Raw genomic sequence first — 17,751 nt, forward strand, 5'->3', positions numbered from 1 at the left:
CTGTTTGACAGAGCTCTGCTTCCCTTACCACCTCCCCAGGGATTCAGTTACCTGATAATGAATTAGAAGATGCTAAAGAACAAATGAGGATGGTAGGAAATATGAATTACAAACACTAGTGCTAAACCATAAACTAAGAGTGCCAAGCAGAATGCCGCTCAGTGTGGTGATTCTTTATTGTCTTTTAGATCCTTCTCATTGATTGCATTTATTAATCCACATTTAGTGAGAAATACTGACTTCGAAGATCTCAGAGGAGGCTTGCTGGAAGAGAGGACCATGAGTTTTGGAGTCTACTAGTCTTAGATTTTAGTTCTGGCTCTGCCACTAAATATCTGTCTGCTTCTCAAAAAGTTACTTTAACCTCTGACTGTCTGGCTCCTCATCTGAGGGTGGAACTAAAGTCACCCCTCCCTCCACCGGGTTGGTGAGAGTGGAAAGGAGGTGCTACTTGACAGCACCATACGCAGTGTCCTGCCCACAGGGTTAGTTTACTCCTCCTCTTGGTATTCTGTGGGGATCCTCTATACTAGTGTTTCCTGTTTCTACTTTCACTGTCTGTCACCAGAATGGTGTTGTAAATCCATCATTCTAATGACAGTATTTCAAAAACATTCTCATTTATTATGAACTAGAGAAAGCACATATCTTTTCCACTCAGCCTTCCTCATCCACCCATGCCCGAATCCTCTCCATCCTAAGCTTCTTTTTGATGTCCACGGTCAGGGCCTGGGACCTCACAATCTCTTGCCTGTTCTATACAGTATGCACATAACCAGCTTCTCCAGCCCTCTTCGCTCCTCACTGTTACTAAAATACAGATCTGGTCATGTCACTGAACTTCTCAGTGCCTATGGAATAGTATCTGACCTTCTTGTCTTAGCCCCCAAATCTCTTCTCTAAGAACCTGTTTCATTTAGTGAAATATCTTGATGGACCATTTTGTTTAGAAGATAATAGATTTTGAAGAATGGCCAGGATGAACGTGAGATAGCCATATACAAACTGCTCTGGATAAGATATGGACGAGAGTCTTTGAGCTTGACAATGAACAGGCTAGGGAGTTTGAAGGAAGACGGCTGCCCATCAGTGGGGCTGGAGGCTAGAGCCAAGAAGAGAGGGTTGGTGGCCATTCTCTAAAAGCAGGGAGAATTGGAATGTCTTATATTTAATTGTAAGCTTGCTGTCTGTTGGAATGGACTGCATTGTATCTTCCATCTCTGGCCCAAACTTTCCATAAAGTCCACTGCACATACAATCTTGCCTTCCTGATATTTAGAGGAGGAAGGATCTGGGTGTCATCTAGCTGGATGGTGAGGTGAAGAAAAGGGACATCTGGAAGCGAAATGCAGGCTGGAGACACAGACTCTGTAGAAATAGACATTTAGAATTGGAAGAGCTGGGAGAAAGGAAGCCTCACAACTCCCTAGGGGCTCTAGATTTTCTATTTGTGCGTTACTGGGAATCAAAACAAATTTTACTTAAATATTTCAGAACAGTTTGACCTCAGCAAACTGGAGGGCTTAAGGGTTGTGCATCCATTGTAGATCTGGCAGTGACAGCCAGTTTCCATTTTCTTTCCCATCAACAGAATCTCTGTAATACTGAGATTGGCAATATAACCAGTCAGAAGACTGCATTTATCAGCCTCGATTGTTGTGGCTGAGTATCCAGGTTTTAGCCAATGTTAGTAGAAGTTGTAGGGACAGACTTATGAGTAAGCTTTTTATAAAGGGGACAAAGATGTGGGAAATGACCTGCCTCAACTTTCTGTTCTTTTTCCTGCCTTCTGGAACTGAGACATACTGACTGGAGCTCCAGCAGCCATTTTGGATCTTGAAGTCACCTTGAGGATGGAAGCCAAGCATCTGGATGGTAGGGCAGAAAGATCAAATAGCCTTAGTCCCTATGACTATGGGAGCACAATAGCAGCCTCCCTTCAGATTTCTTTTACATAAAGACAAGTGAAGTTATTTCTCGTTTTTAGTTTTCTATTGTATGCAATTGAACCTAATCCTTATCTGCTAATATAGTAGCAGAATTAGAAAGAGAGTAAAGAGTGGGCTCTGGAGTCACTCTATTCCTTGCTTTCACTCTATTTCTTGCTCTGTCACTTCTTAAGCAGTAGTCTTAAGCAAGTTGCCAAACTTTTCAGAAGCTTTTGCTTTCTCATCTTTAATACGAGGATGATAATACCACTTATCACATAGGGCTTTTGTGAGGTTTAAGCAAAACAATGTGCTAAGCACTTAGAACTCTTTTAGTACATAGTAAGTGCTCAATAAATGGTAGCTGCTTCTGCTACTATTACTATTATTACTACTATATTCATAGTTACTTGCTAGGTTTGGTGTTCATAAAAGACCCATTAATAAGCAATGAGTCCTTTAGGGTAGAGATAATTCTTATTTATTTTTGGTGCTCTCCCAGGACTGGTATATGGTGGGTACCCACCACATCTTTACTGGACTATATGTTACTAGATTTTTGCCAACTATTTATTATGAGTAGGTGATAAAAATTACTGGCATTGTGAACCAGGCAGGGGACCGATGTTGTGTATACATACTGTCATTTAATCCTTACCAAAACCATTTGAGATATGGACTTAGAGGGTTGTTATAGAAAGTGAATAAACTTAAGAGTCATTCAGACCTATATTCTCTCTGAGTTTCAATTTTAATAATATTAAAAGAGAACTGGAAATAAACTTAGAAAAAAATTAAACTGGCAATCCTTCATACAAACTCAAGTTCATAGGAGCCTCCTGGGGAAGGTTGCTTTTAACTGTCAGATATCTCTGGCATGAGAGCTTTGCTTTGTGTTTTATCCTAGCCAAGTGAATTAGAGAATTTCTGTAAACCATCTTGCCTCCATCCCTCAGTCTCTCAACAAGGCTATAGATAGGAACTAGGAAGAAAAACAATTTCCCCACCTAGTTTACTTCATCTGGTATATATGAAAGGACTTTTTCAGGTTTGGTAATGGGCTTGGGGTCTGGTTATGGTTGCGGAGCTATTAAAGTGTGGATAAGACATTTTGGACAAAGGGTAAAGGTTATAGCACAAGCTCCTGCATCTGAAGTTTCCTTCCACTGCGATAGGGCTGTGGGCAGTTCTGGTGTAGATGCAGGACTGGTAGGAGGAACTTAGAAAGTTATTTTAACTTTGGATCTTGTCAAATTGTAGAGAAAGCGGTTCTCTCTCCTCATCAGATTTGTTTCATGTTATAAGCTGGTTTACATGGCATAGGGGATGATGCCACAAGGCTAAGAAAATCCCATAAAAACCTGTTGGCCAGATCGTTTCTATCCTAACATACGTTTCCTCTTCTTGTAGGTCATGGCTGCAGAGAAGGTAGGTTTTGGTTCCCATCACAGAGTAGTTCTTAACTCTGGCTGCACATTTAAATCCTCTGGAGAACTTAAAAAAAATACCAACCCCTGGGTTCTACCCCAGTCCAATTGAATTAGGATATCTGGGTGGAGCCTGAGCATTAGTATTTTTAAAAAGAAATTGAAAGAATTCAAAGATGAGCCATAAATGGGGAGAAAATATTTGCGAAAACACATATCTAATAAAGGTCTCATATCCAGAATGTATAAAGAACTCTTAAAAGTCAACAATAAGAAAATGAAGACCCAAATAAAAAATGGGTAAAACATTTGAACAGACACTTCCCCAGAGAAGACAGATGAATGACAAATAAACACAGAAAAAGATGTTCAAAATATTAGTAATTAAGAAAATGAAATTAAAACCACATTGAGATATCATTGCAATATAACTTTTAAAATGGCAAACAAACAAAACAATTACAAAAAAAAACAACACATGACAATTGTGAGTGCTGGCAAGGTACAGAGCAATTGGAACTCTCACTTATAGAGGGTGAGAATGAAAAATAATACAGCTACTTTGGAAAAATGTTTGCCAGTGTACTATAAAGCTTGCCACAAAGACCAAAAATGCCACTTCTAGGTATTTATTCAAGAGAAATGACAACCTGTGTTCACATAAAACTTGTATACAAATATTTATTAATGGCTTTATTCATAATGACCCCAGATTGGAAATAACCCAATTGTCATTCAACTAGTAAATGGATAAGCAAGCCGTGGTATATCCATACGAGGGGATTCTATTCAGAAATAAAATGGCACAACCCACTGATATGAACAATATGAATTTATGTTGCATCATATTAAGTGAAAGAAACCAAACTCAGAAGCTTATATACTGAATAATTCCATTTATATGACAAGTAGTTGCCAGGGGTTGAGGGAGGGAGGAGAGAAAAAATACAAAGATGTAACATGAAAGAATTATTTGGAGAGTGATGGGACTTTCCGTATCTTGATTGTGGTAGGAATTTCACAATTGTATGTGTTAGTCAAAGTCATAGATTTGTATATTTAAAAGGGTAAATTTTGTTGTATGTAATTATAACTCAATAAAGCTAACTCCGCCTTCCCCAATTTGTTATTTAGAAAAAAAGTTGCCCAAGTGATTTAAATTCATAGTCAAGGTAGAAAGATATTGTTGGCATAACAAATTTGAATCTAGGTTCTGTTATTTAAATTTTAATTTCTTCACATGTAAAACTGCAGACAATAAAACCTACTTTGAAGAGATATTATGAGTTTTAAATATGATAACATATGTCAAACTCCTAATGTGGAACTTGGCACCAAACAGTAATAACCACTTATTTAGTACTATATATCAGGCATTGTACTAGGCACTTTATAGACATCTCATTTAGTCTTCACAACTCTAGTAAGTATTATTACTATGACCATTTTCAAAGTGGAGAAGGTGAGGCTCAGAGAACTTATGGAACTTGCTAAGATTTCACAGGTCAGTGGCTGAGCCAGTTTTCAAATCTAAAATTAACATTACTCATTACTGTACCACTTCTGAAATCTTAATTTCAAACATCCCACTCTTTGACTTCATTTATACTCTTCTAGCACACTTTTTCAATATTTTAATTTCCTGGACTCATTGAGAGCACCTATCTCCATTGACCTTACCACTTCTCATGAATCTCTACTACTCTCATGTTCTCACTTTCAACCTAGACTGTGTGGTCCTGCACTGTTTCCTTGGAAAACACCCCTAACCTCATTGCTTTTTCCTCTCTGCCTCGAAAAAGCTAAACCCCGTTAATCTCAACGTTTTATTTACTCCACTCTTGCAACCAAGCAGACATTTATCCTGAAGATAAGTGCAGACTCTGGAGACTGGACTCACCTTCAAATTTTTTAACCATGAATCTTAAATGGGCAGTTGATTTAGTACACTCTGCTAGGCATCTATTAGCAAAGGTGTTAGCTGTGTTTATCTTAATATTCTAGCAATATAAAAGTGAACACCTGACCTAACAAAAGCCAATCAGAGTCTTTCATTGATGTTTGATATGTGGATACCAGATGAGAGAGAGAGAGGGAGAGAGAGAGAGAGAGAGAGAGAGAGAGAGAGAGGAGAGAGAGAATGAATAGAAAGAGAACCTGGTGTGGAGGAAGAGGATACCTTTGGAATATGTTGAATGAAGCTATGTTTGGAACATCCAGATGGAGATGTTTGGTAGGCAGTGTGAAGCTTGGAGGACATGTATATGGCTGAGGTATGAATCAATATAAGCGTGGGGTTAACGATGGCAGTTGAAACCATGAGAGAGAACATAATTATCTTAGAGAGAATGTAGAGTGAGAAACACCAACATTTAAAGAAAAAGTAGAGAAAGGGAAGACATGAAGGAGACAGAGAAGAAATGATCAGAGTTATGAAGAGAATAAACTAGAGAATATAAAATGTTTCAAGAGTTCCAGTGACATAAGTTCTAAAAAATATCTATAAGACTTGGCAAAGAGGATGTCATTGGTGACCTCATTTAGGTTAGTTTCATTAAATAGTGGGGGCAGAAGCCAGAAAGTAGCAGGATGAAGAATGAAACGGAGGTTAAGAGCCATCAATGAGAATTCTTGAGGAGTTTGAATGAGGAGAGGAGAAAGATTGGAAGTTGATAGAAGAGAATGAAGAATTATATTTTAGAATAGGAGAGACTTGACTAGGGGAATAAGACTGTTGAGGAGAGGCTGAAGATACAATTGGAAAGGGGGACTGTTGAGAGTAGACGATGATAGAGTTAAGGGAACAAAGAACTGAAAGTGAGGGCATTTTACCTTCTGGAATGAGAGGAAAGGTGGCAAGTGTGGGTGATGATTGGATATGGATTTGGTGGTGGAATGTTTAGGGAGCTCATGGCAGTTATCTTCAAGGAATAAAGGTTGTCTGCTCTAAGTTAGGAACTATGCATGGAGCGGGGCTTGAAGAGAGCAGTGAAAGTGTAGAAAACTCATTGAGAAGATTTGACAAAGGGCAAGTGAAAGAACTCATGGGCCCGGCAGAGGGAGGCTGGAGACCACAACTCTGTGGGGTTGAGTGACCTTTTCCAAGAGCTCTTGTTTACCTAGGTGCAGACCTGAGAAGGCAGAGATTCTGGGATGGATGGGATGGATTTTACTGGGCAGTTTCAGAGGCGGTGTGTTGGACAGGGAGTCAAGGGAGAGGGGGGAATTTTTGATAAGGTTTAGGATCATGTATAGTGAAGGAATGAGCTATGGTCAGAGAGTGGGGTTTTAGTTTAAGGTTCTTGACACAAAGCCATTCTGGGTGATGACAACAGCAGGGTGCGACCATGAGCAAGGTGACTGATGTGGCACCAGTAGAGGCGAGGGCCATGGGCATAACAATATCCAGTTATAGCTAGGCTACCTGGATGTTCAAATTGTCTGGGATTATGACAAAAGCTGGGCTGGAGAGAAAGACTGTGAGAGGGAGTGACTGAGGAAGTGAAGACATCAGGGTATGTATGCATTGTGAGTCAGGGCGCATGAGCCTCAGGAAGGCGATTGTCACTGACAGGCATTGTGCCAAAAGCTTTGCATATATTTTCATATTTACTCTTTATAATAGCACCATTAGTTAAGCACTATTATTATCCCCATTTTGCAGATAAAGAAAACAAAACTGAGAACTCTGAGAAGTTTAGTAGCTTTCTGCAGGCCACACTACAGTGAGACAGGGTGGAGCTTTGATGTGATGGTGGAAGGACAGGGCTCTGGAAGGGCCGTGGGGAGGCAGACCCTCCTGATCTCGTGAGTGGCCAGGAGGCTGGGAATGACATCCTTCCCAGATTGGGTGGCAGGGCAACAGTGTTTTTAAGTTTGATCCAAGTTTTAGTTAAGGCCAGAAAGAGAAAAAGACCATGTATTAAAAAGTCTGAAGGTTGAAGAGAGTTAGATTATTGCGACATGGAGAAGTTGTCAAGGAAGAGGCAATATGGAGATGATGATATAGGAGTGGAAAGAAGACAGTGGAGGGGACTTTCTCTAGTTGAGTGACACCGAGTAAGAGGTCTGGTTGAAGAAACTGGCTATAAATATGCTAACTTTGGCATAAGCTATTTTGGTCTTGACCTTGGCTGGGGCTCTAGGAGGATTCTGGCTGGCCTCGACAAGGAGATGAATCAGTCATAAAGCATAGAGAAGTGTTATGGACGTAGCCATACGTGGAGGAGGGGTCCTTGATTGGGGAAGGTGCAGTCTTTTCTTTTGGTGCCTGGTGCAGTGGTGAAGTCATCAGTTACTGGGCAGTACAGTGGCTTTCAGTGGCATAAACAACCAACTCTCTGAAAACAAACTAACTCTGGTTTGTAGCATTTGCCAATTTCTGTGGTATAAATACTCCCATCATAACCAATTTCAAGTTAACATGACCTCACTGAATGCAAAGCTGAGAAGTGTGCACAATCAGGGCTCTTTGGCAGCTGGTGGGAACAGGCTCCTGTACAACGCTGGCTGGTCCAAGCTCAGGTCCATCTGAGCAGCAGAAAAGCCTAGGTTATACAGCACTCATGGGCGCTGTGACAGGGGGCAGCCTCGCAGAATGAGACTGGGTCTTGTTCTGGTTTCTAAATGTACTGTGACATCATGAAGGTTAACATTTGGGTGATTCGTCCTCAGGAATCATTGTGGTTTGGGGAATGGGCCATAACAGGACGGATCTGGGGAAGATTGAGCAATCTGCGTTAACTGAGGAGGACTCTTAGCCATTGGCTCTGTGACCCCTGTAGGGACTCCCCAGTTACATGTCTGCCTTTTGTTCTACCATTACTGGGCCATTCCATGTGATAACACTTTAAGATCTACAAATTTGTGGTAAAAATCTGTCACCTTCTCCCACATAATTTCTTTGCCAAATAAGTTTGAAAATAATTGCAATCAGATTAATAGAATTTCAAATACCCATGAAATTCATCCAGGTGAATAATTTATTTTAATCTATAAGGAAAAAATATTCTCTGTTCTGCAGCAACTTCAATTATTAGGATATTCATGCATAATAGAGAATGGCTTCAGAAAAAGGAGATGGTAAAACCAACAAGGAAATAAGCCATGACAGGAGATAAATAAAATCAGTCTGGAAATATTTTTCTCATCAAATTGCAAAAATGTCAAATGTAAACCAATGTACTTTCTGGTCACACGTTCCTAGTCTGTGCATCCCACATGAGTGAAGACTATTTAGTCTAGATATACAATATTAGTGCAGAACTTTTCTTGCAATGGCATGTATTAGTACACAGATCTTCCCATATAAGTTAGCATTCTTACTTCTTACGAAACATTTGAAAAGACCATGACATCCTCCCGCTCATGGATTGAACCACATGATCTGCCTGATGCTTTTGCATTATAACCACCAAAAAACAGAAAATTTTCTTTTTCCTTCTTTTTCAAATTGTTCTTTAATCTATCTCTGGCATTCTGGGAAGGTACCATAGATCACAACGGAAGAGGAGGGAAAGGCAAAGGAAATAGGAAAGCTGTTTCACAGATAATAAATGTTTAGGTCCTGGTACTTAATTTAAAAAAAAAAAACAACAATGATTTTTTAAAAGGATTCTTTCTGAAGAAAAGAGAAGGTGCTAATTTAGCTACCTCTGTAGAATATCAGTCTGTTGAAGTTCTGTGGCAGATGTTGCTATGTGAGTCTCGCAGTGGCTTTACATCTCTCATCTTGGTTTCTTCCTTTTGAGAGTCACAGTGCCAATTTGAGGCTCATCAAATACCAATCATATTAGATTTACTGACTTCTCATTTTGCTACTCTGCCTAGTCTTTATTCATTATTTATATCATGGCTATCTCCTCCCTTTCACCACACAAAAAAATTAACTTATCTTCCAATGAAAGGGAGAATTATAATAAAAATAGAGCCATTAAGACATGATGGGAAATGAGAAGTTGGAGATGGCTGGGAACCAGAACAATTATTTGTATCAAAAAACCAGCGAAAAGGGAAGCTACTACAGTTGAACCAAACGTAACCCTGAACTCCCTGGCAGTCAAAGCACAAAGGAAGCAGGATGACCCGTCTTCTGCCACTTCACACAGCTCATCACTAAATACTCTAGAATTGTAGGACGAACAGCCCGGCAAGCATGCTTTCCGCAGGCCTTCTGCTGCTCCGAGACACTTACCTGATAATATGGATGCAACAGCTGCAATGATGAAGGACACAATGACACCAGGTCCTGCCATTTCCTTGGCCACCAAGCCAGATACCACGTACATCCCAGTGCCCACGCAGCTGCCAACACCAAGGGAGATCAGGTCCACAGTGGTGAGCACCTGGGCCAGCTTGGTGCCGTGTGCCGTGGTAGCCCCTGTTCCCTCCAGCATGGACTCTACTGGTTTGGTACGCAAGATTCTAGAGTGCATAGCATACCAGGCGGCTCCCCACTGCACCCGCCGGGGGTCCAGGGAGGCGAGGAAGCCACTCATCCTGAGTGGTAGGGGTTACAGTGAAGGTCAACTGATGGAATAGGGCTATGGAAGCCTTAGTGGATGCTTCTGGAACTCATCTAGTGCACGGGGATCTCCCTTTTAGGAAAAGTCCAGAGGGACCCAAAGCGGCCTTCTCCCGGGCATGAATGTCTGTAGGAAAAACACAAGAAAAAAGAAGATGAGACCAGGTGGGAAACAAACCATGACCTAGGGACAGGATTGGAGGTCCATGCACTGCACTGGGAGAACCGGTCTATCCTGTGTACTCATGCGCAGGAAGGTTGCTTTTCCCTTGGTGTCCTCTCCAGCGCTAAATGACGGTCTGTAGTTTGCACTGTGTTGCATAGTTGTTCTGAAGAGAATGGTCTGAGTCAGGACACTGCCACTTACTTCTCTGGGACCTTGTGTAAGTCACTTCACTTCTCTGTACTTCAGTTTCAACTATATAGTGGGGCTAATAAAGTCTGACTAGTAAAGATTAGAGTATATCTGAACCAAGCTTAAGACAATGTGTGGCACATGGAACATGCTAATCTGTCCAAACTCTAAGTATTTTTCACCTGGTTTGGCCAAGACTTTGTCTGTGATCCTTGGGCATATTCTTTGGGGACACAATAGCCTCATTGTTTTGCACAAGGACGTAAAATTAGATCTATGACTCTCAAGAGGGGCAGTGCTTTGGAAGGTTTTGGAGCCTTGCTCTCCAATGAAATGAAAATGTTTTGAGCATTTTTTTGGGGGGGGGTCTCAAAAATTGAGGAGGGAGGGAGTGTCCTTGGTATTTGGTGGGCGGGCTCCGGAGATGCTGAATGTGTGAGAATGTATCTCATCAGACATCCTTGTAGACGAAAATTCTGGTTGCGATGATCTGAACCTAAATCCTAACTCTGTTTATCATATAAACACTCGGGATTTTTTAGGGACGATTTTAATATAGAAGTACATTGAAATTTCCAGATATGCCACTATAGAATAAATTGAAGGAAGATTGCAAATTCCTTAGTTTGGAACTTAAGAGGACTTCTTCACACTTTCAGAAAACCAAGGCCCCCACGGCAATGCTACCGTGCTGCTGCATCTCCCACGCAGCACACTGTAGCAGCCTGCTGTTTGGAACTGGCCCATTTACAGTATTTTTCCATATAGTGCATGTGTCTGACAACTTCATTTGGACATGCCTGCGTGTTTACATACTAAAATATGCTATATACAGGTAGATTACTATATACAGAGTGTTTACATACTAAAATATGCTATGTATAGGTAGATTACCCATGAATTTTGCTTCAAACATTAAAGAGGGGTGTAACGAAAACACTTATTACAAAAAAGGTATTGGGTCTGATAGAGTTGAGAACTATTGTATTAGATGATTTCAAAAGTTTTGTCCAGTTAGAAAAATGCAAAGATTATATAAAGCGATTTTCTTTGGAAGCCAGAAGCTTTATAAAATTCTATAAAGAAAATTTTAAGGTATGGCTAAATGTGCTGCTAAGCCTAGGACATTTGCATTTATAGTAAGTACCAGTTCATGTAATCTACCAATATTATTAATTAATACCACTTAGCACCTAATGTAACACTTGTATGCTTCTAAAGCTTTTGCAAACACTAACTAATTAGAAGAGTCATGTGAAATGTGGCAGTTTGGTTCACAGGGGTTGGGTGATGGCCCTGCTGGTTTAATTTCCTCCTGGATTTGACAATGATGCTTCATACTGGATTTTGGCTGTATTTTAACTCTTGATAACACCTTAAATATCAGTATAGTAGGATAGTGTCACTATATATGCTGAAGTCATTTAAAACCTAGAGTGTTAGCACTTTTTTTTTTAAGATTTTCAGATTTGTGAGAAAATGTGTCACATGTATATCAGAAAGGCTGCAAGAACAATTGCTTTGCTTGAGCTCTTGTGGGGAAATTAATTTATACATCTATTTAATTTCAACTCGGCCAGCATGTATGGCGCATCGATGATATGCCATGCATGGTATTAGATGTGGTACCTGGTCTCATGGAGCGCCAAGTCTAGAATGGGAGATGACGGACAAACAAGTCACAATGCAAAGGAGGAGGTTTGTTTTTTTCTGGAAAGCTTTTTTTTCCTCGTACAAAAGCATAGCATGGCTATTGCAGAAAAATCAGACAATATAAACAATGACATTCAGTGAGGAGAGACAAGAAAATACAATACACAGGTAGAGAAATAGAACCAGATGTTTCAAGAGAGAGATAGGGCTATGTTATAGGTTGAATTGTGTCCCCCTACAGTTATGTGTTGAAGCTCCACTCCCCAGTACCTGAGAATGTGACCTTATTTAGAAATAGAGTTGTTGCAAATGTAATTACTTATGATGAGGTCATACTGAAATAGGCTGGGCACCTAATCTGACTGGTGTCCTTATAAAAAGAGATTTGGCAAAACAGGAATAAACTCTTAGATATAAAGAACAAACTGATGGTTGCCACAAGGGAAGGGGTTGGGTGATGGGTTAAAAAGAGGAAGGATTAAGATGTACGACTTAGCAGTTATAAAAAAAGTCATGGAAATGTTAAGTACAGTGTAGGGAAAATAGTTGATAATATTATAATAACTATGTATGGTGTCAGATAGGTACTAGAATTATCAAGGTGATCACTTTATAAGTTATATAAATGTCTAATCACTGTGTTGTACACCTGAAAATAATATAATATTGTATAGCAACTGTAATTGAAAAATAAAAAAATTATTAAAAAAAGAAATTTAGACACAGAGCCACATACACACAAAGAACAAGATGTGAAAATGAAGGCAAAGGCCAGTGTGATGCATCTACAAGCCAAGGAACACCAGGGATTGCTGGCAAACCACCAGAAGCTAGGGGAGAGCCATGGACCAGATCCTTCCTCATGGCCCTCTGAAGGAACCAACCTTGATGACACCTTGATCTCAGATTTCCAGCCTCCAGAACTGTGAGAAAATAAAATTCTGTTATTTAAGTCACCCAGTTCAAAGCCCTTCGTTATTGTGGCCCTAGCAAACGAATACAGGCTATAAAGAAAATCAAATCGAGTGACGAAGGGGTGAGAGGGTCTCTGTGGTCATGGCATTGGCTCCTGAGTGACGACAAGGAGCAGTTGTGGCAGGTGTCAGGGAAGAGTTTTCCTGTAGAGCAGGTTCAGAGGAGAGAACAGAGGGAGCCTGTTCTGGGAACTATGTGAGACAGGAATGGGGTGAGGGGAGGATCTGAGTGCTGTGTTAAAGCTGGACATGTGTCGACTAATTTAATTCTTACAACAAATCTACCTTTAAAGATGAGGCAATGGAGGTCTAGTACCTTCTCAGAAGTCGTGGAGCCCATTAAGGCAGAGCCAGGACTCGGCCCTGGGGTGTCTGCTTACAGAGCTCATGTCCCTACTCCTGGCTCTCCTGCATCAGGTATGTAGGGTCAGACTGCTGGGGTCTCTCAAGCCAAGACGAGGGCCTTGAGTTTACTCTTAAGTACAATTTAAAGCTATTGGAGGGTTTTATTCAGATGAGCAATGCATTATGATTTATATTTTTAAAAGCTCATTGTAGTTGCTGTGCAGTCAACTGAGGAATCATGCCCAATGATAGGTTGGTCCCAGGATGGATGTAAAAAGATGAGTGAGTGCACCTACTGCCAAGGGAGGCAGGAGCTCTGCACCTTGGCTGCATAGTGGAATTACTCAGGGATCTTTCAGAAACACCGATGCCTGGTCCTCGCTCCAGAAATCCCAATTTAATTGGTCTGAGGTGTGGCCTAGATTTAGGATTCATTAAAGGTCCTCAGGTGAGTCTAGCAAGGCAGGATTGGGGTCCACTGCCCTACACCACTGGTAATGACTGAAGTGCTGGGTATGGAAAACTAGATATTACCTGTGTTATTTAATTTTACGTGTCAACCTGGCTGGGCTAAGGGATGACAGACAGGTGGTGAAACATTATTTCTGGGTATGTGTGTGAGTATGTCTCTGGTAGACTGAGTAAAGAGTATGGGTGGGCATTACCTGATCCATTGAGGGCTTGAATAGAACAAAAACATGGAGGAAGGGTGAATTCACTGATTCTGTTTGAGCTGAGACATGCATCTCCCATCTTTGGACATTGATGTTCCTGGTTCTTGACCTTTTGGAGTCAGAGTGGAACGTATATCATTGGTCCCTCCTGATTCTCAGGCCTTTGGATTCGGACTGGTTTTCCTTGTTCTCACACAGACAGCTAATTATCAGACTTCTTAGCCTCCATAACATGTGGGCCAATTCCTGTAATAAATCCCCTCTTATATATCTGTATATATCCTATTGATTCTGTTTCTCTGGAGAACCCTGACTAATCATTGTCATTTTCCCCAGGGGGCCACAAGTCTGGCAGGTCCTTCCTGTTTATCTTCCTAGGCAGGTAGCAGGGCCTCTCAGCAGCTGTCTTCTGTTGGCAGCGACTGTGGATGCTGCGCTGTCTGGAGACACCCTCTGGGATATTTGTCTGATGAGCCCTTCATTGGAAACTGTCACAAGGACATTGAGAAGTGAACAAGGCTTACTAGAGAGGTGATGGCTTCTATTTAATAGACAACTAGAAACTGTGATGAAAACAGAGAGAATCAACTAAAACAAAAGTTGAGGATGGTGAGAATTTCTTCCTGGTTCTATTCCCTCCGTGTAATTATTCTGAGTTCTTGCTTTATTGATGCAAGCAGGGGCTTAGGGCATTTCCTGTCTTGGTTGGAAATTTACTGGGAAGAACAAAATGTACAAAAGAAAACATGCTTCTAAGTGACTATTGACAATATCCATATTCATTACCCCCAGATTATGTTAATCAAAGACAGTTTTGGAAGCTCACTGTTGTTGTCTTTCCAAGATGAGCAATAAATGTGTGTTGTGCTTTCTCTAGCACTTTAATTCAAGTTTCTCAAAATACTTCACAGTTTTAACTAAAGAAGGCTTACAAGGCCTCTGGGAGAAGACAGTCATCATTGTGGTGTTTGCCGGGGTGCTTTAGGGTTCAGTGGGCTCCAAGTATAATGATGGTAAAAGCAGGTTTGGGTAAGGATGAAAATGATTATGGCTTAGAAGTTCACAGAAGAGGTAGGATTATCGAATTAGATTGGAGCCTGCCTTTGGAAAAGAGGAGAGAAAGGAAATGAAGGATAACAAAACAGTAAACAGCCAAAAATCACTCCTGCCTGATTTTGCAAACATACTAAAGGATTACAGAAATCCCTTTATGACATTCCCTGAGTAATTGTCTAGTCTTTGCTGGAACATCTGGAGTAGCAGGGAACATTGATTGACAAAAGCAGCCCCTTCACATGATTGGACAGTTATGATTGCTACAAAATTCTTTAAATCAATATCCTCTGGCAAATGAAGGTTACAGTTGGAGTGAGAGGTACCTGGTTTGATGAGCCCCACTGGTGACTATGGGGTCTGAAGGAGGCTTCTGAGGCCTCTTCCCACTCTTGTACCCTGGGCTCCTGCACTAACCATTCTCCTCACCAGCTTCACTGCTTTTCCTCCTTTGGGCAGAGCTCCTGGCTCTTGGTTAAACATATAACTCTTCAGCCAGTTTCCTGGGGTTCAAATTCTAGCTCTGCCCTTATTAGCTAAGTGACTTTGGACAAAGCCTCTGTATGCTTCAGTTTTGCCATCTATAAAATGAGATAATAAGAGTTCCTAGCTCACAGGGTTGTGTTAAGAAGGGAAGAAGTTAATATGTGTGAAGCGTTAGCACAGTGCCTGGCACAGCATGCATGAGTGCCATAGGAGCGTTAGCTCAGGCCCTCGACCAAATCTTTTTGTATCCTAATCCAACACCCTCTCCCACTACCTCCAATACCCTAGGCAGCTCTCAGAAGGCCCTAGGCTTTTCTCTGCTTAAACTCCCCCGAGTTTCTTCTGGCTAAAGACTGAATGCCCTGGTACTTTCACTGCAAGGGGCTCATGCTTACCTTTCTCATGTTTGTAGAGAATGGATTTTTCCTTTCTTGTGTTTCATTATCTAAAAGGGCATCTCCGAAGATTTGCTTGGCCATTAGGGGCTTATACCTTTTTTATACCTTTGACTTTTCTACCATCAGGTGGCTAGGACATGGAAGGTTCACCTACAGCTACCACCTTATGCCCCAAAGCATGACACCTTCTGACCTTTATGCCTGTGGCTCACTCAGCCAATCTTTGACAGCAGAGTCTCTGCTGAGGCCTTTGCTTCTGTTGCTCTCTTCTAGCCCTTCCAAGTTTGCCAGATATGGCTGTGCTTATACCTTGACTATGGATGTGCTTGTCTGTCAGTCTCCATGACTTTACACTGGTGGCCAGATACAGGTCAGATGTGTCTGAATCTCAGGGTCTGCCCAAACCCAAAAGAACACCCTAGTCAATTGAATTGAGATCTGTGTCCTGGTAAATTCTTCTGTTGTCCCCAATTTTGCTGTCTATATCTATACAGATTAAGGTTAATCTGCTTACAAGAAAAATCTACAAACGTTTGAAGGCAACTAACTTATCTCTTGGAATCTTATTTTCCCCAGACTAATCATCTTCAGTTTCTTCGGCAGTGTCTCCCATGTTATAGCTTCTAAATCAATCACATTCTGATTTGTAATTCTTGAGCAGACTGCAGTTTATCATGGTTGACATTTTTGGATCATGACAGAGTGGTAAGGGAGATGTTTTGCCCTGTGTGTGTGTGTGTGTGTGTGTGTGTGTGTGCCTCCTAAATCATACAATGTTGGTGCCTGAAAATTCATTCAGATATACAATTATATATTGTATCAGAAATCAGGGTTTCTGATTTTCAGATTACTAATCTTTGCTAAGTATTTGATAGATCAAATCCATCTCAAGTATTTTTTGATCACTTACCATATTACTTAACACCATGCTAGCACATTGATATTGTATGTGGAATCTCAGACACAGATGGCTTTGTTTTGCTGGAAATGTTTTTAAAGGGGAGTTTTAAACTCTGACAACTAACTAGGTATGCAAAAGAGGTCGCACAAATTCAGCTTCCTTTTCAAGTCTTACTGTTTCTTTTTCTATTTCTAATAAGTTATTGAGTGTATTAAGCAGCTTTTGCTGCAATAACAACCTCAAATTTCAATATGTCACAACAATGACATTTATCTCTTGCTGTGACTCTACTCCAGGCTGTGGATTGGCTTCGGGTCTTTCCCCCAATCTGGACTGTGAGTCTCCACATGTCTTCTCATTGTGGAAGTCAGGCTGGAGGAGCAGCTCTAACTGACGCATGATGTTCTTTTCTGGCACAGGCCAGGCACAAGGGACTGGTAGAAACATGCAATGCCTCTTCTGTTTCTGGCTGGAAGTGGCATTTGCACGGACTTTCCATTGGCTAAAGTAAGTTAAATAACTGAGTCCAAAGTTAATGGGGTGGGTTGCATACCCCTCCCATAGAAAGCAGGTGAGTCATGTGGCAAAAGGTGAGGTTGTAAATTTTCTTATAAAGAAGGATGTGAATAGCTGTGATGATTATATAACTTATCTCACTGAACCCCTGCTATGTACTAGGCAAAGCAATTGTGTTTTGTTTTTGAGGATTTTTTTTTTTCCTGGAATGGTCTTAAGTCTGAGGTATAAACTAAAAGAGATTTTGTTTTGTTCATTCCTGTACTTCTACAATTAATTCTGTAACTGTATAAATATTTATTTCCTTTAGCAATCAGCATAAATCTAAAATTCATCTGTTTCTGACACCGAGAAGAACAAAACAATAAGTCATTCAAAATTTATTTGCTCAAAAGAAACAAATCATTTTTTAAAAATCTTACGAAGATTGATCTTTACCTAGTCCGAGACAATATTTCTGCTTAAAAAATTTCCCATTCTGCTTCTCTCTTTGTCAACACTCCAGGGGTTGAGAATAT

At 40.8% G+C, this 17,751-nt stretch overlaps 1 protein-coding gene across 1 annotated transcript in view; it reads right to left on the reverse strand.

Moving 5' to 3' along the window:
- Nucleotides 1-9,852, reverse strand: part of SLC7A14 (solute carrier family 7 member 14) — a 47,996-nt gene extending 38,144 nt beyond the window's left edge. The window contains exon 1 of the mRNA XM_011380347.1: nucleotides 9,549-9,852. Within this exon, the coding sequence (XP_011378649.1) occupies nucleotides 9,549-9,852 (304 nt within the window). The remainder of the gene's footprint in view (nucleotides 1-9,548) is intronic.
- Between the last annotated feature and the right edge of the window lie 7,899 nt (nucleotides 9,853-17,751).

Source organism: Pteropus vampyrus, unplaced genomic scaffold, assembly GCF_000151845.1.
Source record: "Pteropus vampyrus isolate Shadow unplaced genomic scaffold, Pvam_2.0 Scaffold12, whole genome shotgun sequence".
In the NCBI taxonomy this organism is placed as follows: domain Eukaryota; kingdom Metazoa; phylum Chordata; class Mammalia; order Chiroptera; family Pteropodidae; genus Pteropus; species Pteropus vampyrus.